At 43.3% G+C, this 24,087-nt stretch overlaps 1 protein-coding gene and 1 long non-coding RNA gene across 22 annotated transcripts in view; one reads left to right on the top strand and one right to left on the bottom strand.

Moving 5' to 3' along the window:
- Positions 1–24,087, top strand: part of LOC100648438 (potassium voltage-gated channel protein Shaker) — a 198,121-nt gene that overhangs the window by 80,760 nt on the left and 93,274 nt on the right. For 8 of the 21 annotated variants that reach the window (XM_048407307.1, XM_048407305.1, XM_048407306.1 and 5 more), the window contains one exon: positions 850–939. The exons of the other annotated variants lie outside the window; for them this stretch is intronic. In XM_048407307.1, coding sequence (XP_048263264.1) covers positions 850–939 — 90 coding nt within the window. The remainder of the gene's footprint in view (positions 1–849; positions 940–24,087) is intronic. 21 annotated transcript variants of the gene reach the window in all.
- On the bottom strand, positions 9,883–12,495 carry LOC105665863. The gene is made up of 4 exons (XR_001098792.3): positions 11,775–12,495; positions 11,379–11,633; positions 10,641–11,278; positions 9,883–10,493 (listed from the first exon to the last, which is right to left on the bottom strand). It is a non-coding gene; the product is annotated as an uncharacterized LOC105665863 (long non-coding RNA).

Genomic DNA, 24,087 nt, shown 5'->3' with positions numbered 1-24,087 from the left:
AGTTTCGCGCCGTATTTATTTCGGTGCACGGTCGATCTCGTCGACGAAAGAACTTTGTTGGCAACATTTCTGAACGATTTCCTCGTTGCCTCGCGAGGACGGCCAACGAGCCCCTGGTTTCAAGGTTGATCTGTCACGGAACAACCGACACGACCATCCCTTTACACGTAATTATTACTCTACGTAGAGAGTTTCTCTTTTACTTTCACTTCTTTCCATTTCCATTGCTCTTAGACCGTATATACCTATATACATATACACACATATATATATATATATTTATGTATTATATATTTGTATACATATTGGGCTGGCAACTAAGTGATTGCGGATTTTATCATTACTACCTAATGGCAAAATCCGCAATCACTTAGTTGCCAACTCAATATGATATATAATATATAATATATATAAGAGTATGTGTATCATATACGTACATATATATATATATATATATTTTAGCGAGTATTTCTCAATTTTTTTTCTCCATACTTGTCTATCTTTCTTTCCTTTTCTATCCCTGCTTAAAATATACGATGGCTTGGAAGTTGGCGAAAGTTGGAGAATCTCGGCGACGTTCTCCCGCGAGAAATGACTAAATAGATCAAGGTAACCGCGGTGCTTTCAAACTTTCCATAAACATTGTCTCACAAGATCTCGGCGACAACCGTGAATTTTTGATGGACGCGAGCGCCACGCTGTCCCGTCGATGAACACGGAGATCGATCGCGCGCAAGACGATAAGAGATCGGATACTTTAAGCAGGACATCGACTTTCTTTTCTTTTTCCGTCCGTCTGTCTCTAGTTATCACTCAATAGTTATATTCTGTCACCGCATGCGAAACTAGAGGACTCACCGCTGCGGACTGCCCCCTCTGCGAAAAAGCGAGAAAGAGGCCGCCTCCATGCAACATGCAGATGATCCTGGTTGCTGGCGGGTGAGTCCACCATAGTCTCCCAACGAACGCACTGTCACGCACAACATCCTACGTGTACCCCTTTACCTTGCCTCTGCCTTTCCCTCTTATCTGTTTTATCGCCAGCGCTGTAATACCCTCACTGTCGCCAATTTAATTGGAACTCTCCGATCCGCCAGGCTTCTCTGTGTTTGTGTCGTACATCTGTCTGTCCGTCCATTCGTACGTCTGCCCGTTCGTTTGTCTACACGTTTGTATGTTTGTTTGATGTTTCTACTGTTTTGGCCGTTGATCGAACTGCCACGAAGCTTCACGGGATAAACGTCATCGACGACGTTTCGAAAGGCTGCAGATAGAAGCGGCCAGATATTTGGAACATGCGTGAATCAAGATGCGATGGTCAGAGGATCGCGTTCCTCGCGACAAGAATCTCGTGCAACGCGTTACCCGCGAATCGAATGACCGATGATTCTGCATTCCTCTGTGGTCGTTTCTGTTAATTAAAATTCATCCATCCAACTTACAGCAATCTCTCGCAAGAGGCAGAAATTGCTCGATCGAGACACGCGTGCGAACTTCCGCGACAGTCAGATACAAAGTGAATAACGAAGCTTGCAAAAGCGAAAATTCTTTCTGTTTGAACCCGATGACCGTCGACGAGGCGGCGTATCGTTGAAATTATGCCGGAGGATACGTGTCCTATAGGACAAGGAAGGGAACGAAAGATTTAAAAAAATTAAAGGGTAATTGGCGCGCCGTTTGCGAAATTCTCTGCGCCGTTAAATGTTGCATAACGTCTAAGGAAATTGTTTGCCGCGTGTCCGCTGACACTCCCTTAACTTTCTACATTTGAATTTCAAATGCGCTCGCTCGCGACCTAATAACGCCAAGACGAAGAACGTTTACGATGCTCGTATGATTTGTTAAGCGATCGAATCTTTTCCGCGTTTAGTCATTTGGACGTCAACACGACGTTGCACGTCGCCTTATTTCTTTTCACGCAGAAGCATATTGCCTATCTCGATTTATCGGTAAGCCATATATCGTCGTTTACGTCGGACGTCGTCACGTTAGTAACTGGCAAATCCAAGCGATCTTTGCACCATTATCTTTCAGCAATTTCTTCTCGCATTTAGTTGTACTTTTATCGTTTGGTTTAATCGTTTCGTTAGGTAAATCGTGCGTGAAGATCGATAAGGTTCGAGCGATATTCTGTAAATATTTCACTGGAAATTGCCAAATAAAATCGGTGAATAACAGTACATGTGCTAGAGTAATCTATTGAATATCGGATTATCGTTGTTGCTGAAACTTTTACCTTTTTTTTCTTTTCTTTTTTTAACAAACTCGTGCAACTTTCGCACGACTTTGAAAGTTGTCTCGCTGCCACGTCGTCTCTTTTAGATCGAGACGAAACGATCCACGCGAATTTCGCGTTATTCTGGCGAGAAAGGCATCGCTAATTTGTTTGCGAATCAACGCCGCGTGCAAACAGAACTTTGTACGTTTGGTTAAGATCCAAATTCATATAGTTATCAGCAATCGTACGTATTCCACAGTAAGATTAACTAGTTCAAGTTCTTGAGTCGCTGCAGATCGTAAATAGGCCAGGATTTGATACACGAGAAACGTTTATGTTGCATTCGTTATCGATTCCGAGAGATCGCGGAATAAATTTAGAAACGCGTCTTTTTCCCTTTTTCTTCGAGTTAAATTCGGGTTACACGCGCCGCCGTTCATCGCCCATTCCATCGTTTCCTTTTAATCGCAGTTCGCTGCCAAAACGAGCACGAATCCAGTTTATCGGTGTAAACTGTCGTTGTTTAATCGCGTCTTCTTTCTTACACTGGCTTTCGATCGCTGTCTCGTTTTCCTCGCGAACCTTTGTTTTGCCGCCTTCGAAACGCCTGTTCTTGGCATGCGATCAGAGCCCGCTGAAATATCACCTCGCACAGCAAGGGGTAACGCGTACAGGAATTTGTCTCGTGCAACCGCACGTGTCGCCGACAAATACGACAGGACCTGGCTTACCAAGCTATCAATCGTCTCGGTTACACCAACACTGTTTCATAATTCTTGACGGTTCGACCGATGATTGGAAACTTTGTATATCAACGTTTGGCTTAAATTAATCGCTCGAACGTACGTACATCTCGATCGCAGTCCGTACAAAAAATGCCTGGATCTTCGATCGATCAAAATGGAAATGAACGATTGGCGTTAAAATTGCATGGGTTAAAGAAATATCATTGTCGTTCCAATTTTAACTTTCGACGTGATAGATGAAGTTAGGATCGGTGTAAATTAAGAAGAAGCAATTGTAGAGGAAACGCGGAAGGTAACAAAGCGTTAATTATCGCTATCCAACGTAAATTGTATACAGTGGCTCGCGTAATTACAATGGTCGGCACAACGATTCTTTTTTCCTTTGTAAGCAAAGGCTGATGCGCGCTGCGAGCTGTAGCCAGCTAACGCGGTGAACGGTCGTTTGATTCTTTTGTTGCTCAACCAACCATCGAGGAAACTGTACATTTTTCCAGAGTCGTTGCGTCGCGCTCGCGCACCGTTTACCGTCTGGTTGCTCGAAATTTGTCCATTGTTTTGCAACGGTGCTGTTCGTTCACCGTAACAGCTTTCATCGAAGGGATCGAATATCGGCATTGGAAAAACGACTTTCCTCGGATTACGCTCTTCGCATGCGTTCAAGGTTATCGACAGCGTTTTGTGAATCGAGCTTCGTAGCTGAAATTAAGACGAGTACATCGACCTACGATAACGCGATTCCCGTGTTCTGCACGAATACACAGATTCTATTTTCGTACTTCTAATTCGGAACATCGATTGCGTGCCTGCAATTAGCCGACGGGTAAACGCTTTTAGCGAAACGCTATTTTTTCCCAGACAATCCGAGCATAGTCGCTCGCTTACGATAGTCTCGGTCGTTCGTCCGAAACTAATTTTCTTCGCCAGGGTAGTCCAATTACACAGACATTTCGCTTATCGCGATGTATATTTCGAATGTTTCTTTGCCACGGTAGAAAGATAACAAAGATACATCGTACGATAACCTGATACTCTTGGTCCGTTTCGTTGAATTTCGCTCGGCGATGCGATGCTTGAACGGTCGCCACTCGTCAAGAAAATTAAGTCGAACCGAGTCGATACGAACAAAGTATCGGCCATTTGTCGCGCGATTAACGAACTTACGTAACCATTTTCGATCGCGAGCCTGACTCGTTGCAGAACCTCGTCCGCTCGTTGACCAACCGAGTCGTCTCGTTTGTAGGAGATCGAAAGATTGGAACAGTGCGACGAATCGGCGAATTTGCGTGTGATAGCCGCGCGCTTGTATAATCGCCAACTGTTTCAGCCGGATCTAAAGGGTGGAAAATAGGTTGAAAGGCGTATAATCCGTGGCGGTAATTGAGAGACGGTACGCGCGTTAACGTGGCAGGATCGCGTGACAAACATGTCTAAGGGGAATTCATAGAATTATTCTCGTATGGTGAACCGGTTGCTACACTCATCCGATATGACTCGAACGTGGAGTGCAATTAGGGGTGTGATAGTGTATATCGTGGGAGGAGAAACGGGGCAGGGAGCTCGTTCGTCAGCCTACCTCGCCCCTTTTTTTCTCTCCCTGGCTTATATCCGTGGAGAGAGGAACGTCGTGGAATTCTGTTCCTCCGGCAAATGATATTTATACCCGTGAAACGTATCGTGCTCGTATTAAATAGGATCGCGTTCTTGCGCGTGTTTCCAGTACACCGATGATATCGGACGAAACTCTTCATAATAATAAATTTCGATAATAAATCGGTACAGTGTGTCGTGGTGAATTATATTTCGTGTCTGTCGAGCAAATAATTCGATCTAGCGATAGAGGTTGGCGAAGGTTGAATATAGCAATTGTGCTGTTCTGGGATGGAATCTGAAAATGCTTTCAACCTGGTTATCTAGGGAGCGTTACGTAATACACCAAATTATACATGCTACTATTAGATCGTTTTTTGAAAAGAAGGTTATTAATAACCACGTGGATCTCGCTGCCAATCGCTCAGATGTATGCTATATTTTTTTGTTTCAAACAGTTATGTCGTGAATAAATTACGAGTCGAATTAAACGTTATCTACGAGCTTCCAGCGATAGTATGACGAATGATTAAACGATCTGAGCGAATCGAACGGTAAACCGACGCGTTGCGTCGAGTCAGCGGTATCGACAAGAAGACTCAATATTCGAATGTTTCAGTCTCAGTAAAATTCCTTTCCCAGCCCCATGGTTATTCCCATGGTTTACTTTGCTCCTCGACTTCCTACGAGATCGTTCGATTTTACAGTCGCTCGTTCGACACGGTATTTCGTTACTTGGCCAGCGTGATATCGCGATGAGAAAGCTCGGCTCGTACGAGAAAAGGTTCGTTCGTACTCCTTTTTGGTTTTCGGTCACTGGGAAAAATCACACAGTGCATCGATCGCAGCGTATGCGACTGCGTCTGTCTTGCGAGCGAAAATTTCCTTCCTGCGCCGGCATCGATGACAACGAAAACGGATGCCGTTTGTTCGGCAGCCTGGAAGCAGCGAGGACGTGGCGTTCAAACAGACAGGGAATTCGTTTTTCTACCCTCGTTATTTCTAAGTCGACGGGCAGGATGTTTGGTCGAGATACGATTTATTTTACCAGGGGCCGGTAAAGCACCGGGAAAATTGTTTATCGGGAAGCTGCGCGATCGAAGGGGAAAAATGAATTGACAGAGCGGAGTGTTATGCAAACTTATTACCTTGCTCCGATTTAAATATCGCCTTCGCGTGTTTCTAAGGGGACTCTAATCGCTCGTAATCACATCACACGATTCATGGCGTGCTTAACACGCTGAATGCCATGGGGGTCACCGGTGACCGGCGCTCAACTTGGCCGTGCCTGTGCGGGGGTCACCGGTGACCGTCACTCAACCTGACCGTGGCTGTGTGGGGGTCACCGGTGACCGTCACCCAACCTGGCCGTGACGCCGATAGGTGACCGGCGCACCAAGATTGATAGAAATACATAACTTGCACAAATGTCAATAATTATAAATTTGTTGTTATTAACATCGTTACTACAATGGTGTGACGAAATTAACGAAGTATAAAAGATATAAAAATAGTTTTTTGATACATGAAATATAGATTTATTATGTGCTCCCCGAGCAATGGCTGTGAAACATGGGAAAACCCGGATTTTTGCGTGTTTTACCGTAATAAACAATAACCGTAAGGAATGTTTCGATTTGAAACATGTTTGACGGCAATTAAGGACCTTGACAGTAAAGTAAAACATGCTAAATCTTGTGACGGTTCTTTAGGATTATTGCGGGTCCGAATAAGTATGATCGAGAGATGGATTATGGTTTATGGTAGGTCCCGGGACGTAACAACATAGAAGAATTATTTAGCAACACGAACGAACAATACGAGGTAATTTATGATCGAGAAAAAAATAAGTGAATCGAGCGAAATTGAAGTACGGCGCGATGGGGGTCACCGGTGACCTCGGTGAGATAAATTCATCAATGATGATTATATACCGTAACATATATCTTAGAGGTAGTATTTCAACGTTATATGCATCGCGTAATAAAAAATTCATCGTGACGCCACTGCTAAACCCTGTAAAACTGGCATGTCATTGAACGTGTTAAGGTCGATGAGAATACGCGTTCGAACGAGTGGTCGAATTGACTGGAAATATTTGACTCGAACGTGGAATACGAATCAGCCAGGCAAACCAACGGGATACTACGAACGATGACGGCGATTCTACTTGATTATTCAGAAGTGTGCCGGGTCGCTATGTTAGGATCGTTTGGCATTTCCAAAGGACAAATCACCGCCGAACACGAACGAACGCGTTCCTTCGGAAGTATGAAGAGTGCAAAGGGCGTTTTTCCCGAGAAGACGTCTCGACTATGCCACATCGATCGCGTGCAGCTGCCTTCCGCTTGTTTTCGCGTTTCGCATGCCTAGATAGGCTCTGATGCCGCAGCGGTGCAGCTGTACTTCCGCAAAACTTCCGCCCAACTTTCGCGCACGCTTCGATTTTCACTCGGAAATTTGTTTACGCGACGCGTTCGACCGGCTCGAAGCTTCCCTTCGAGCTTTCTTCGCGGCTGTCCACGTACTTGCCCTTCTGTTTCTTGCGCCAACGACGCGTACTACGCTGCGAAAAGTTCGAACGCGAACTCGTGGACGCGTGTTTACGCGCGTACACGCATGTTTTACGCACGCTGATCGCTTCTGTTTTGCGAACTTGCATGACCAACAGACGCTGTATCGTGTGTGATGATACGTTTGAATATGATACGCTTGCTCGCGAGCGCCACTCTGTCGACATAGGGTTGGTCAAGTTGTGCTATATATTTTTGTTGAGTTTCTCGCGCAACAGTTTACCGTTTCACCAGCGGCACTTTATTTAGATAGCGAGCGGATGGATGTACGCGCGTAAGCATCGGCCGTCAGGTGAGAGGTTTATTGATTCTATTTATTCGTTCTTGTTGTACAAATCGAAGCATGCCATTTTAGTAGAGATCGGTGTTTACCCGAAACGTGGATGGGCTGGCGTCTAAAATCGGTGGGGTTAAAGGCGCTTTGCGCGCCGTACTTAGGTCGTTCGATGCTTAAAATATCAAATGCTGCCTTTCAGACGAACGAAAACTTCGCACGGCCACGCTGCCACAAAGTGCATCGTTTCTGCGCGTAAGTGTACTTTTAGCGCAACTCACGATCTCCGCTAGGAAACGTGATGCGAGCTCAAAGCATAATGGCAACCGAGAACAGTTACCATCTCGCTGTGATTTTTAACGTTTCCACGTCGAAACACCTTCCTTTAATTCGTATCGAAGCCTTTTGCAAACGGCGACGTCTGAAACCGCCGACCTAATTACGACGTAATTAAATCCACGCTTGCCAGAAATCAGGCGATCGCTCAGTTCGTTCTTCAAATGATAGCCGAAGCTGCACCGTTGAAAACGCTCGATTCTCGAGCTGCTTGCCCGAGACTCGAAACTCGTCGAGTGGGTGAAATTGATCGACCAAACCATCGCGACCAGCAGCACCTGCTGCCTCATATTCTTCTACCTCGGACATGCTAATCTTCTTTTTCTCTCCGATTGTTTTGCACGCAACGGACGATGGCCGATACCATCCACAAGGTCCGTTCGTACCTAATCGTATCGAAACTTGTTCCGAAACAGAATAACTCTGATGAAAATTTATTTCGTAGACACATCTATCTCTTTCTGTTGTCGTTCGGCGAATGAATTTATTATTACGATAACGATGCATCGGAAAAGACCTGTTCAACTTAGAATCATGGTGCTGTAGAGAATGGTTTCGAACGACGAGATAATTCGAAGTTAAATTTTAAAATAATAAATGAATAAGTACAGACAATATTCGCTAAAGACAGTGTACAAATCGCTCATAAGATCGTTCGAGACTAACTGAGAAAACTGGTCACCTTACGATCGTTTTCATCTATTTGTACTGGTCAGGGGAAAGCCGGAAAATTTAAATTCCAATTTGTTTGACGATTGCACGTAGCGGCAACATTGTCTTATCCAGAGTTTATTTATTATTACATTATGTGTATCCTAACGATATTGATACTCCCAGGCAAAACAAAAACATGATACAAATTATCCTCCAGCTCACGTGTCGATACAATGCAAACTGACAAAATTAATCCAAATGTTTGGTTATCCTTTTCTTTCACTTGAGAAATATTTTCATATACATATATATATAAGGTTCAATAATTGGATAATTCAGGGATCGATTCTGTAGTCTGAAAATCGTGTTTTTATTATGAAGTAAATAATAAAATACAAAAATGAACAACAATTAATATGCGTCTATAACAATAAATAACAATAATTATATAAACGGGAAATAACAAGTCTTTAGTACAATGTTTACCTGAAAATCGAGAATCGATTTTCAACGTCCTGAGCTACCAATCTTTCTTCTTCAGTCTTTAAAATCTTAAACAACTATTCTGTAATCTTGTCTGTCTCTAATGTAACTCTCTGTCCCTCCGTTTAGGGAACACGTGGTTCTTAAAAAGGTCGTCCGTAAAACAAAAGAAGATCAGTCTGTCCGTGAAACACAGTCTGTCGTGCCACCCCTAAAACAAACAGAATCCCTATCCTACATAAACTCCCCTGGGGAGTTTACACCTCCCCTCCTCGTGTTGACAATTACGTCGTTAATTGTCTTCTCTGTAAGGGGACAGCTTACTCGAGTGGAAGAGATTCCCTTCAGACCTCGGATTACCGTTATCCACTTCATATATGGAGTTTGAAATCCTTCTTGGAATTTTGAAGGGTCCTTTCCTAATTTCTTCCAGCTTATTTCTATTCATTTTGTTTCCGTTGTGGGTGAAGACCATATCACCAATTTTAAATTCGTGTTCTCCTCTTTTTTTTATCATATTTTTGTTTGTCGATTTTGAAATTTCTTGCTGAATTTTTGAATGCTTCTTCTCAGTCTCTTTTTAGATTTATCTTATTCTCCGTTATTCCCTTGGGGTGATTTCGATCATTTTTCCATACAGTAAGTGATTTAGAGCAAATCCCGTTAAAGTGTGTCTGGTGTTATTGTATTCTTCTAAGCTTTCTTCTGCGATCTTTGTCCAGTTTCTCTTATTTTTGTCTGAATTGATCTTACATCTGATCCTGTTTACTTTACTTTAATGTTTGATTTACCCTGTCGTTCAGTCCATTGGAGGATGGACAGTCTGTGGAGGTGAAAATCAATTTAAAGTTCCTTTTTCTCGCATACTTTTCAATTTCTTTGGATGTCATTACTGGGTTTTATGGGATCAGTTTCTCCTGTCGAGTCTATAAGTTTTATGATATCTTCTGAGCGTTGTGTTTCCGATATGGACACAAAAACAGCCCTTGAAAAATGATCGATGAGTATGTATGTGCATGTATTTCTTTGGTGAGTTGTTATTGGAAAAATCTCCATATCGAATGGCATTATTCCAAACGGTTTCCTAGCTGGTCCTAGTTTCGACATAAAACCGATCGGTCTTCTCGTTCTGCTTTTATTTCTGATGCAAATTTCGCAATGTTTGCAGAATTTGTCGACGATTCGGTACATCTTTTTGAAATAATAAAAGGGTCGGATTTTCTTCAGTATATGGTTTCTTCCAATGTGACCAAAGAAATCATGAACCTTCCTTATGTTTTATGTTCACCAAACTCTTGTGAAATGAATATAGGTTGGCGTCCTTTAATATTTAAAAAAAAAATCTCTGATTTTTTATAAGGTCTTTTGTATTTTTAATATCTTCTCTGTTTTCTTTTTGATCTCGGATTATGTCTTGTTTTTTTACAATATTTGCTACTTTGAAAACATCTTCCTCATTCTCAAAGCTTTCTAAGATGGGGTTCATGGATAGTGCGTCTGCCTCCATGTTGTGTTTTCCTGGAGCATGATCTTGAAGTAGTACTGCGACAAGTAGTGTATCAGGTCTCCTAAGGTTTCATCAGTTCTTGCCTTGATTCTCAATGATTCCAATGGTTTATGATCTGAAAGAACAGTGAAATATTTACCAATTAACCAATGCTACCACTACTGAATCGCCTCTTTATGGCGAATGTCACTGGGTGGAATCAGCCCGGGAGGTTCAGTGCTTCACAGATTATGCACGGTTTTTTCTTGAATGGTGGGTTTACCTTTTTAACCAGGTCTATCTTTCTTTCTTGTGTTTCTTTCCTTTTTCTGCAGTCTTCATATTGTCCCAAAATTCCCATTAGGTCATTTGTTGTCTGTATATTTTCTCTTTCGATTTTGTCTTGGTTTTGTCTTCGATAGATAGTCCAATGACAATCAGGTGTATCCTCACATCTTCAGGCATTTTCCTTTTTACTTCCAATATTAGTCGTTTTTTCTCTATTGCATATTCTGTGAATGAACCTGAAAAATATTTAAAGTTGTAAGCATATCATATTGCTGGCCAACCTTTATTCTTAAAGGTTTTGAGAAATGCTACTTTCCAATCTTCCCAGTTGTGTCCTTCAGCTTTCAGTAGATTTGTTTGGTACCGTCTTTCTGCTGTTTTTCCTAGATACTGTCTTAAACCTTTGACTTTTTCCTCGTTGCTTTTTATTTTGTATTTTTTGCATTCCTCGTCATACTTTGATATCCAGTTTGTGGCTTTTTGAGTTCCTTCAAATTGTTCTATATTGAAGTTTATTTTCTCTATTTTCCTCTTATCTCGTCTTTGGAGGGTCTCTAGAAGTTTTTCCATGTCCAGGTTGGGTGTCTTGATATTCGTCTTTGTTTTTTCTTGTGGAGTTTATTTGTGCTTCCTCTAAAACAACGTCTCAGAATATGAAGTTTGAATCTGTATCGATATACAATGCTGTTGTCTTATCATCTATTGTGAGTTTAATATTTCTATATTGGCCTACCTTGGTTAGACTGTTTGCGGTCTTTTTCACTGTTGGTAAACTGAATAATTGTCGATGGTACTTTCTTTTTTGATATTCCGGGGGGAGGGAAAATATAGCACATTTCGTCTTCTGGTCTTCTGATAGATTCTATACTCTCTATCTTCTCCCCTTTCGCGTTCTCGGTCATGACGACGCGTAGGTTAACTTTCAGCGCCATGACGTGGGCAAAATCGATTTATAAGGTTCAATAATTGGATAATTCAGGGATTGATTCTGAAGTGTGAAAATTGAGTTTTTTTATTATGAAGTGATTTGATAAAATACAAAAATGAACAACAATTAATATGCGTCTATATCAATCAATAAAGATGATTATCTAAACGGGAAATAATAAGTCTTTGGTGTAATGTTTACCTGAAAATGGAGAATCGATTTTCAATGTCCTGAGCTACCTATCTTTCTTCTTCAGTCTTTAATCTTAAATCTTCAGTATTTCAAATCTTAAACAACTATTCTGTAACCTTGTTTGTCTCTCTAATGTAACTCTCCGTCCGTTCGTTTGGAAAAAACGTGCTTCTTCAAATAGTCGTCCGTCCAACAAAGGAAGATCGCACCATCCGTCAAACACAGCCTGTCGTGCTACCCATAAAACAAAAAGAATCCCTATCCTACATGAACGCTAGGGAGTTTACATATATATATTATATTTTTATAGTTATGTTATAGTTATAACATATAGTTATATCTTAAGGACACCTCTGTGGCCTCTATTAGCACTGCTCGACACTTTGCAGTTATCAGTCTATCTTATGTTGGAGTAATCGCTTCAAGAAAAACTACACCTTTTCTTTTGTCTACCGGTGACTTGAAGATTGCTGTTACAGAGAAAATACAATTTAGTGAAAGAAAAAATTGGAGATAGTCCATATTATTCTGCTGTTGAATATAAATTTTCTTTTGGATTACAAGGTTTAGAAATAAAAGAGCTATAAGTAGATCTCTATAGCCTTCAGATAGAGCTACAAGGTCAACATTTTTGGTAATGTTCTTTGCTATAAATGTATGAACGTGCTCCCTATCATAACTTCTTCCTATTGCATTGTAACACTGTAAGAGTGAGCATCTGGATCAGCATACCTATTTCAATATATTTTTCTATTACAAAATCATCCACTCGTTCCTCTATCAGTCAACCTCAACATCTTATTCCATTTTTATCTTTATTATAATTTTTCATTTATACTGATCTCATTGTAATCTGTATCGTCATATTGATCTATATTAAAATTACTGATACACCGTTCAAAATGCTTAGTTTCATTTATGGGATATGTAGGTACTGTAAGAACAGAGAGACACTTTAAGAATCACATATTACTATAACGCTATAGCGAGGAATATCGTTCTATTGTTTGGTCACACTGTTACCGAAATATTTGAATTGCACGAATAATATTGTTCAAATAAGTTGTTTGGGTATCCACCATGTCCTACGATAACCATAACTATTGATCTACGATGTGTCGACTGAATGTAACGTCGCTCGAGCGTCCAGATCCTACGATGATCCTGATTTAGTTTTTCCACGTGAAATACTAAACGATACGGTTAGAAATCGCGAAACTTTATCTTGTTTCAAATTATATTGTTTCTCGACGCAGTTTAAGCCGTCTTAAGTCTCCTCCCATAATAATCGCATCATAAGCTCCATGCTCGTTTTATTCAATTTTAATGAATTTTCCAAAGTTCTACACTTTCTTTATTCACACGCCACCTGCGATGGCTGCATATTTACGTTGTACACCGGAGGCTTCTTTTTTAACCCGTTAATAAACAAATAAATTACAACTATACATGGAACAGGCCGTATAAAAATGGCCAAACTGATTTCCAATACAAAGGTTACTCGAGTAATTTCCAAAGATTAATTTACTTCCGAATGTAACGTACAGATCGATCGAACGTCTCTAAAATACGCACACTGCATATAATTTTGAAACAACGAAAGCTAAATGCCAATAACGAAACGAACGACTGTTCGCTGGTGGAAAAGCTGCTAGGCAGTTGCAGTGATTCGCGTTTGGTTTCAGGCTAGCTGACTTGCTAGGCGACGTGGCACGTTACCGAGCTTTCGCTGATGCTGCAACGAAGCAATTGACTGGGCGCGCCCGGCGAGTTACGCGCGGAGGAACGTCAACTCGCAACCGATAAATTCGCGTCCCAGGCGACGTGACGCGACGCGACGCGACGTGACGCGACGCGACGCGACGCGACGTCTCGGCGCGCGCTCGTTCGAACATACGCGAAGCCGCGGCCGCTTTAATACCCAGTTGTTTCATTACTGCCGGTCGTAGAAAGTTATAATTATCCTCAAAACTTCCGAACAGTCGGTGCATTATTATATAATTGGAATTACTCGGGCTCGTGTGGAAACGAGTTGTACGACACGAACAACTTTTAACTAGTGACCATTCAGAGTTACCCGATTGCTCGAGCGCGATATTCTTTTTCTTCTTTTTTTTTCTCCTTTTACGAGGTCATCTCCGAACAAAAACGTTCGATTGTTCGATCTCGTCCTCTGTTACTTGCGATTCCAGCTTACGGCTGCAGTTTCATTTTTATCGCCCCGTTACCTTCTATTTCGCTGCGTTTTTCAAGCATTTTTGAAACATACGACCGTTTCTTTCAATTCGACGATTCGCGTCCAATTGGTAATTAGTCGAACATTTTCACAATGGTAGCGCAAATAATCGCCGCTTTTTGCGCGCGAAGCAACCCGATGAACCTGAAGTTTGCCGCACTGTTCGATTGCAACGCCATCTCTTCCACCAACTGCAGAAGCTTAATTACCTTTGTTTCCGTAAACAATCGCGTGGCAGTCGTTAGGGAAAGACGATGGATGACGAGAATTAGGTCGTAGACGTTGTTCGGTGGAGAAATGATGGCGCACGTTTGTCGCGTTTTTTCGAGAACGCGCGTGCCAGTGACACGCGAAAATTGGATTCTTTTCGCTGGAACGATGATTCCAGTAATCAATTTGCGCGCCGTTGAAAGTCCACGGAGACGATATATTATGCAACCGCGTTACGTAATACCGAGTCTCCTCGCAACCAAAGTTGATCTCTTCTTACGTAAGCTCGGCCGTTTTCCGCATTTCCGGCTCGAAATTACACTTACTTCCGCGTTTCCAGTTCAATAATTCAACTTTCGTTCGTTCTTGTTTAATAACGTGGACGATCGATAATTCCGCCGTGACTTTTCAACTTCTTGCCCAAAAATGTCAATGGAAAACGACGTCTGCCTTTACATTCTCGGTGATTGGTTCGGTCTCGCGGTTCAAATCGAAGAATCCGAACTTTGACATACTCCGGTGGAAATACGCCGAAGGATACGTCGTATGTTTCTTTCAACAACAAAATCCTCGTTCATCTGTTCATTTATACATCGGATTACATCGGCTTTCCGCCGGTGTCATGTTTAGTACTCGAATCGATCCTTTCGTATCTTGATTCATCGCTGTGATTTTTATTCTTTAAAGACCGTTTCTGTTCCGCTGTAAAGATTTGTGCAATCGCGTCGAGCGCGAAACAGCATGAGAAATGCTGGCCTTTAGACAAAGGAAGTTTAAGTTTCACTTTGCAAGAAATTTACCAATTGTCCAGCTGGATAAATTGTAAAGTACAATTTAATGATATGTAGCGGCACTCGATAACAACTTCTGTTGGACGACGACAGCGCAGTGGTTAGGCTAGCGAACTGTCCTGTTTTTGCGTCCAGGCTTTCAGGACATAAATTAAAATATCGTACATAGGCACAGCGCAACAGCGGCTTAATTTTATTTTATTTAACAATAATAATCTTAAAAAAAAAAAAGAGAAAAGAATGTAATAATGCATGGCTACGTCGTACCGCCGCGTATCGGTACTCTTGCCTGTACCACCCTACAATTAGAATTCAGCGTTTATTCTGGAAAAAAATGATGTAAAAAAATATGTAAATAACCTGGAACAAATAAACAGAGATAAAAAAAAAAAATAAAAAAAACAGCGCAGTGGTTAGCGTCTTTGGTTACGAACGTTTCGGGACCCGGGTTCAAATCCCGGCGCCTGTAGTTTGATTTTTCTTTCCATGACATCTAAATGAAAAGAAAAGCGGCAATGCCTCGCTCTAGCGCCATCTACACCTAACTACACATTACACCTCAAATAATAAAACAAAACTTTGCAAAAAGTCTCAGACGCATGAAAAATACTCTTTTTTTTACAGATACCAATATTACGTTTGTTTTCGTAATTATCGTTTTCCAACACGCGTCAAGTTTCGTAGAAGCGGTGTTAACCGCTGCATCGAATTCCACGTGGGTCGCTTCGATTATTCAGAAATTCCTGTTGGCAAAAACGAAATTTTTCCCGAACCGCAGTTTTATTTTTATTTCCTCGAAAACATTCTTTCGTCTTTAGCACGCGAATGCTCGGAACCGTTCGACCGAGCACAATAAACGTTCGTTTCTACGAAAATTCCGCTCGTTTTCGGTTACCTTCGCCGTGAAGAACAATGTAAAACGTTTTACTCTGGCAACGGTGATAGTCTTTCGGCGAAGAGGTCGACCGACGTTTTCGTTCCTGTTCTACCGCAAGCGCGTCATTGTTTTGAAAGCTGCAGGGCGAAAGTACTTTGCTTCTTCGGACTCGATTGTCTCGCGGACCGCCACTCGCAGACAATGGTTCCTTCCGGTTGGTCTAACGACAGCTTAAGCGAGGCACGCGCTGCCTCTCGAGATACTCGAGCAACGACCGTCACCTGTTCCTCTCGTTTCCACTTCCGTGAACTGTGTGTAGGGAATTTTCGCGCGGATCAGTTAACACGCACAAAAAACTTAACGCGAGCAGAGGTGACATTCGCGGTCAAATTACGAGCTGTGTGTTTCGCGAGATAACGCGCGACCGAAGGACTCTCTTTCGTTAAACTCTTAGGTACGACGGGCCACTATAGTGGCTTTCGCGAATGTCGTCTTATATTACGACGCGCTGCTATGGTGGCTTACTCTACTCGCTCATTCGCTCATCGTTTCAACCAAATGATCTTTTTCAATTGTCTTGCCTCGCACTTCTTTGCGCCCTCGCAACGTTCTATGACAATGTTAACGATATACAGACAGAATATATAGTCTTTGTTTTTGCCAGTGTCAGATGTCAATTGTTGTTTTCCGTTAATATAAACGTATCATTATTCGATGCTCTTTTTAACATAGCGATCCGTGTCCTTCTAATTTCGTAGAATCTTCAAGCTGAAAACGTCGCTTGGAAATAGAAAACGAAGAGCAATTTGAAAAACACTGCCGCGCCATGAGCGTGAACATCGTGACGTGTACGTGGCGCTTTAAAATATATCGCACTCGATTGTATTATCAATTGTTAAAGTAAATTATTCAAGTTCAAGCATACGCATCGTATCTTTGAGAAAAATTATAATTTAATTACCAAAAACTTCGTTGCAATGTGCTTGCGTAGGCAACGCCATGGTCCGTCACGCGTTGCAGTGCCGTATCGTTTACGCGTAATTCGCGTGAAACTCTGCGCAAAATTCAACCGCATCTAATAGCTTAAAATAATCATTGGAAATTTTCGACGAAAGATATCACGCAAAAGACGAGGATAACTTCGACCAGACGATGTTGTTCCGTTCATTCGCGTGGAACAGCGAGGTTGCCTCTTTGGTAAGAAAACATTTGACCGGGTAGTTCTATGACGGCGAAATGTCTTCAGAAACGTACACACGCGACGACCATACTGCTGCACAAGTTAGAAAGACCGTCCAATCTTCTGGTGGAAAATGAGGCGGAACGGGCGGTCGATTCGCCTCTTGTCGATGCTGCAGGCAACCGGAATATATGTCAACGCGTTATTTCCTGTCGTTATTGGCTTCCGACTGATATATCATTGCTGCGCAAAGTGGTCGTTTATTACTCGCCATCGTATCCACGCCATTTTATCCCTTCGATAAACAATCCCTTGCTTTTGTTCTGCATTCACGCGTAAGTAATTTTTTAAATGCAAGGTACCGGCGATTCTTTCTGCAAAAGCAAACCTACCGTTCGAGGTTGAACGTCAATTACGAGGGAAATAAGATCCGGGTCAAAACGATCGGCCGCTTATTCGTTCGTTGACATAAACTCCTTGTCTGATCGAAACCGGCACAGGTATCGGCCGGCTTAAGCGGACGAATCAATTACTCGCCGCGCCATTGAAAATATTTTTGTTGTCATCGCGACTCCGACCGCGTTCTATTTTTTGTTGGTCGAACAGACAGAATGAACAGCGCGCGTCGATTACACACCGCCCTGTCAACCGACTCGCAAGTTGCTTGCGACGACGAATGGAAATTTATTTAGCGTCAAATTACACGAAAATATTCCCACGGATTGTAGGCGGCTGGGAAATTCTTCTGACAGACCGTAGGACCCGGCCAGCGAGCGGAAAAATAGCCAGCGAGAGGAAGTTGCAGGCTTCTCGTTGCCTCGAGAGCTGAGAAATCGCCTCAACTTTGGCAATTTCCTCCTCGCTATTTACGCTGATTTACGTGGCATCTCCTCCAGGGACCCGCAACGAGCCTACGTTCCCGGCTTGCAGCTTTCGTTGCATCGCGTCTTTCTTGCCTCCAAGGTCGTACAGTGGTTAGAAATTCCTCCAAACGAACGAGTTTCTCTCTGCATTGGCTTCTGTCTGCGAACCTGGGCAGCGCCAATTTTCCCTTCCATTGCCATTCAGTCGGATAATTTTTCTAGGAAAGATAAAGCTTTTCGTTCGGATAGACCAGGTAAATTTATTGGCATTTGAACGATCGAACGAGATTCGAAGGTTACAGAGCAAAGGTGATGTACGCGAGCTAAGAGCGTCCACGTCGCGTTTCTCCTTGGCCTTGTGTGAAACTAATGGTCGTGACGTCTTCGCTGCTAGAATAATACGTGCAACGATACTCGAAGAAGTGGCAGCTGAATTTGTAAAAGCAGAATACACGTAGGAGGGAGGTAGGAGGCGGGATAATTTTTCATGCAGCATTAATGGCCGCTGCGTCATTTTCATTGCCTTTTCACGTGAGGATTCCTCGTCCAATTTTCCTGCCACAACCTTTCTACTGAGTTATTTTTACCAAGCAGGTTCCGTGGTTCAACACGAAACAACGGCGAAGAAGAGGAAAGAGGCGATGTTGCAGTCGTGACGGCTATTTCAATTTTTCAGCGTTCTCCATATGGAAATATTTGGATGAGAAAAACGATGGGTTCGCGGTTTTGCGCGATCCTTTTAGGGGTAGGAAGGAAGTATCGACGCGATACCTTCGGCAGGCCGTATTTTTAGTCGGCTGCGTGACTTTCCTGTTCTCGGTACACTCGATTTATTTTCACTGCGAACGCGAAACTTCCGTTTCGCTCGCGTTAATCCAACTTCTGGATGCAACGAACGCGCTTCCACCTGTTTTCTGCGATTTCCACGGACTGCCAACTGTTCCCGCTGCGCTATTTATTTATCCACGCATCTGCCGCGCCTAGTACGCAAAACGGGACTAAGAAAAGCGCAACACGCGCCCTCTTCGTTGTTCCGTTGACTCGGCTAACGATTCGACCGAGTCGCTGGATCGAGCTGCGCCCATGTCGAGCGTATCAAAGATAATCGGTTTTCAAATTAACGGCGTTTTCCAGGCCGAATTTCTGTAAGGTCACCTCGACGAATCAACCGGACGAATCGCTTGGTTCGACTGCTGAAACGATTACGCGGCGAAATGATAACTTGGTGAAGCCGAAGCTTAATTCGTCAGGCCGTGCGGACGAATCGACAAAGTTCCTCTGGAAATTCGTCTCTGCTGCCTCTTTCCACGTATTCTCTCCCCCCCCCTCTCTCTCTCTCTCTCTCTCTCTCTTTGAAATCGATGCGAGCGGCGTGACGTGGACCGCGAAATCACCGCGTCCGTGTCCCGATTTTCCAGTATCGCCTCGATACACGTATACCTACGTCAGGAAATTCGGTCGATCGATTTTCCGGAATAAAGAGGATTTCGGCAAGGGAGAGTTTCCGCAGGACGACGGAGAACAGTTGGAACCGGATCGATTTCACCGCTCCCTGCGTTGTCCTTCACAGCGTCCAACACGTCTCTTCAACAGCCTTTCGTCGTTTCGCCAGCATTTCGTACTCACGTGATAGGACGCGACACCACGTTCGTACGATAGAAACGTGTGAGACAGGTTCGTAAGAACACAGCAGCAGGATCTGCCGGTTCCTCGCGCAAAAGCAAAGTATGGGTCCCGTTCGTCCCGTTGAGACGAAGGACGACCACGGATCCGCTCGTGAAAGCCTCCTCAGCCAAATTCGAATATAGGTCAACGAGTCCGATCGATAAACGATCCACTAGCGGCATACTGTATGATAACTGCATTATCGACGATTACCGAAAGAAGATCCTGACTGGAAAGCTCGAGGTTGCACCGGTTCTCGTACGTTCGCATCCTACTTGTGGCCTGACTTGCTCGGCATAATGCTTATTGGAAGTGGATAACGGTAATAATGGTAACCAAGCCAAGATGAATTTCCCAAATAGAGACACCGGTAGAGGGTGGGGGAAAGAGGGTTGCTGAGCCGAGTCGATCGCGCTAATATGCGATTCGAGCTGCTTAAAGTTACCATCGATGAGTGGCTGTTTTATTCAGCCGAAAGTGGATGAAAAGCAGCATACGCTTCTGTTCGTTTCCTGTAATAAAGATCCCTAAGCTTTCACAGAAAGTTTACCGCGAATAAACGTATTGCAAGCCAGTTTGTTACAAACGCCGGATCTTCTTTTTTTTATTCGAATATTGTATGTAATGCAAGGTAAGGTTTGAACCCAGCAAGGTTCTATCGAAGCTTCTCCTTTTCGATTCGAAAATATCGTTAAAAAATGGTATATTTGCATGGAACTGGCGAAGAGGTGAAGTATAGAATAGCGGCAAGTATGACCTAACGGTACAGGAAAATTAGTGTAGTTTGTGGCGAACGAAGCGAAATAGTCTTTTGTGCCTGGTTTTTTCAAAAGCGATTCGCTCGACCGCGAGTCTCGATAATTTTCCTGCCACTGCAATTTGCCCGTCCGCAACCACTCACGTTCCATTTTACGAAGCTACGTCCCCTAGTGTTACAATCTACGCGGATGGTAATATTTCACGATTCTTCTTTATGTGTTGTATAATGGAAGTTTATTGGTGGAAATTTCGGTATCCCAAATCCTAATACAACGGTGTCCTAATATCAGTCTGCGAGGGAAACTCATATCGACCGAGGGAACTCGTAAAACTTGTGAAATTTAACGTGGTCCTTTGTTACGGAAGATCGGCTACTTTTTAGCAATCGCATCGGTTTAAATTTCAAATTTCAACGAATTATCGAAGTTGTTTGTAGGAATCGATAGCCGCGGTAGGTGGGGGCCTATTCGCGTACGTGTAAAACAGATAACCGTAAGCACGGAAGGTTTGATTTACGCGCCGAACTTCCACTATCTTTCATTTCGGCATTTGCACTCTGCTTGCACTCTCGCCGGAATCAAAGACACAACCGCTGTCGGTTATGATTTCTGAGGAAATGAAAACTAAGGGAATCAATTTATGAAATCGCTACTGAAATCGCTTATCGACTAGCAAAGCACTTATTTTGATTTTCCTGTTGCTCAAACAACTGCACATGTCATCGAACGCTTACGCGTACAGTGTACGTTAACCGAGCGTAAGGAAAACGCGATTTACGCTACAATTTTTATTCAACGCGATAATAATTTGAACCGTGTACACATCGTCGCTGATATTTTAATCGTTTGTTTTCTCGGAGAACTAACATCACAACATTAACATTAACAGAGAACAAGAAGGACTATCGTAACAGGTCTTATAAATAGAACTTGGCAAAAAAATAAAGTAGAGTGAGAAAAGGAAAAATGATAATAGCATTATCCGCGAATTAATCGCCTTAGAAACATCTTGGGTAAATTTCATTACAAAACGTTCGATCGTTTCTCCCTTTTGATTTTCAGCGGCCGACAGCATTTTGTTTATTCCGCCTGTATAAAGTGCTTACAAACTCAACGGCGAGTAATCATTATTATTACACAGCGGATGGCCACTGTAATGAGCTTCGCTGGAAAATGAACGGCACGCGAAACGTTAATTAATTCACGAGCCGGGTCGAGTCGATCCCCGCGTTTGCTTATTTATCGCGGCAAGGATCGCGTGAAACGCCGCTCCGGCTGCTTTCCGTCACGGTGTTACCTCACCGTAACGCCCCGAAAAAACCCATCGATAAGCGGCGACTTGTTTCGTGGTAAGTTGGCGTTGCGCTTCCGCTCGTTCAAATTCAATTCATTAGACGATCGCGACGTTTTCTTTTGCGCGCCGTTTGCCCGCGGTGAAACAGGCGCGCTCGATACCTCCTCGTGCACGCTATTCGCGCCCATCACGTAACTCGCAATAAACATGATCGTTACAGTGTCCTTTGCAAAATTTTATCGACACGTTGCTGTTCGCCTGGAAACGCGAGCGACCGCGAGTTTCGCGCGTCGGATTTTCGAACGTGGATGCGCGCGCACGCGGAACTTACTGCCACGCTGATCCGTGAAAGCGATCGTCCCGATAAGGTTAATTTTTCGATGCTTATCGAAATAAGCTGGAAAAAGTGAAGCAGGGCCGGCGTGATCTTTTGCGGGGCCTGAATACACATTCAAATTCTACACTTAAATTTTACAACGAGGAATCATTTATTTACAAATGCTGTTACATATTATATACTTTTTATAAGCAGTTTTTGAAACAAATAATTCAAGAGGCTTTCAAGAGGCAAAAAATTCGATGAAAATACAAAAAAGTACATTTCTCTTAAAGAGCCAGGATTTTTTTATCTAAAGCAGTTTCCAGGATATGAGCACTTTATGGAGTTGCACTGATTTCTCTCACTCTCTTAAACTGAATCAACGCTACTAAAAAAATGTCTTACGTCTGTTAATGGTATCATCTGTAAAAAGATAATCAAAATCGGTGTTTTTTAATTGGATAATTTTCGTAGATCGCGGGGCCGGGTTCCGGCGAATGTGCTGAACCTGCCTTGTGCCGGCCCCGAGGTGAACCCTTTGTACGTTTGATCGTCTATAAAGTAAGATATTTCGTGCCTGAACAGCTATCCGCACGAAACGTTGTTAAACGCGCTCAAAATGATCCATTTGCATGAAAAAAGTCTTTTTTTCGGTTGCCCCGATACTCGAAAGATCGAAAGAGAACGAAACGTGTAGCTCTTTACGCTACATTTTAACACTTGACGTAAGACGACACGGCTTGTCATTAATTTAGTCGGAGTTACGCGAATGACGTGTGCTTTTCACGTGGACAATTGCTCGCAACCAGCCAGACAAAGCGAATCACGATGCAATTACTGGAAGGAGAGAATAGCTTGGAAAGCAAGATGAGATAGCCCACCTGCTCGCTTATCAGACGAATCGAGTCTCGCGTGTCGCGAAACACTCTCTACATTCTATGTTCACAATTACGAGTCGACGTATATCTTACGACGTCTGTCGGTTGCTGCAAGAGACACCCGTTTCCGTTTAAACGTCAACTGAACATCGTGTTCATCGTGGATGGAATACCGAGCACAGGGATGCACGACTGTTCACCGGCAACATACCTCACGCAAAGAATTGCTGTTTTTATGCACAAGCAAGTTTGATCGATGCCAGTGAAAGCCAGCAAACTTCTGCTTTCTATACTGCGATCTAGCTAATTTCTAGAGGCGGAGGGTAGGTCAAGATCGGATACCGACCATATTTCTAAAAAAAGAAAATCGGAATTACGATATCTACGATTATACTCGATAAAAACACAGTGCTTTATTTTGTTAAAAATATGACATTGAAGCAACAAGAACCGTTGCTTGGTAAAACGTCGATCGGCTGTACAGATCGGTTGGTTTTACGAAGAGGTGCAGGTGGCGCCATTAACGCTAGCCAGTAGCACGATCAGAGTGGACATAAAAGAAACATAGGCAGGGACTGGTTGAAACGGTCGTTAACACGTTAACGTAACCATAGGAAAGGTAAATTCGCTTAGATAGATTAACTTTGTTGGTCGACGCGACGGTAGGGACGTGTGCAACGACGACGACTACGGCAAACGCGACTCGGTCGTGGAGAAGCTGGTGGGAGAGCAAGAGGAGTAGATTGCCTCGTGGAGCGAGTGGCGCGCACCGGAGCGGTTGATCGTATTCCGTGCAGGAGCGCGGAAAGAATATCGAGCCGGTGGTGGTTGGGATGGGAAGTTGCGAGGGGTCTCGAGCGAGCGGAAAAGGGAGGGCGAGTAGAAGAGCAGAAAGGCGGTTGCGGGTGGCCGATGGCAGGTCACCCCTCGGTGGTCTACCTTGTCGCGCGCGCTGCTTCAACAAACTAAGCGTAAGAGAGAGAAGTTTCGAATCGAAGGATGCCGCGGCACGCGCCTTCGTAAACTAACCGAATCACGCTCTTATCTTTTCGTTTCCACGGAAGCACTGCGTAGCCGGGCTCGTCTTCGCTTTCGCCAAACGTCGCGTTCGCGAATGTACCACGTCGGTTTCCTCGTTTCTATTTTCCACCAACATCGGCTATCTATTTATGCGCGCGTCTCGCTAATTCTAGCTCTTGTCATATTCAATTTTCTATTATTCTCACCCGATCGAAAAGAAATTGCGCCGAT

Source organism: Bombus terrestris, chromosome 7 (assembly GCF_910591885.1).
Source record: "Bombus terrestris chromosome 7, iyBomTerr1.2, whole genome shotgun sequence".
Taxonomy (NCBI): domain Eukaryota; kingdom Metazoa; phylum Arthropoda; class Insecta; order Hymenoptera; family Apidae; genus Bombus; species Bombus terrestris.
This window is presented reverse-complemented; position numbering and strand designations above follow the sequence as displayed.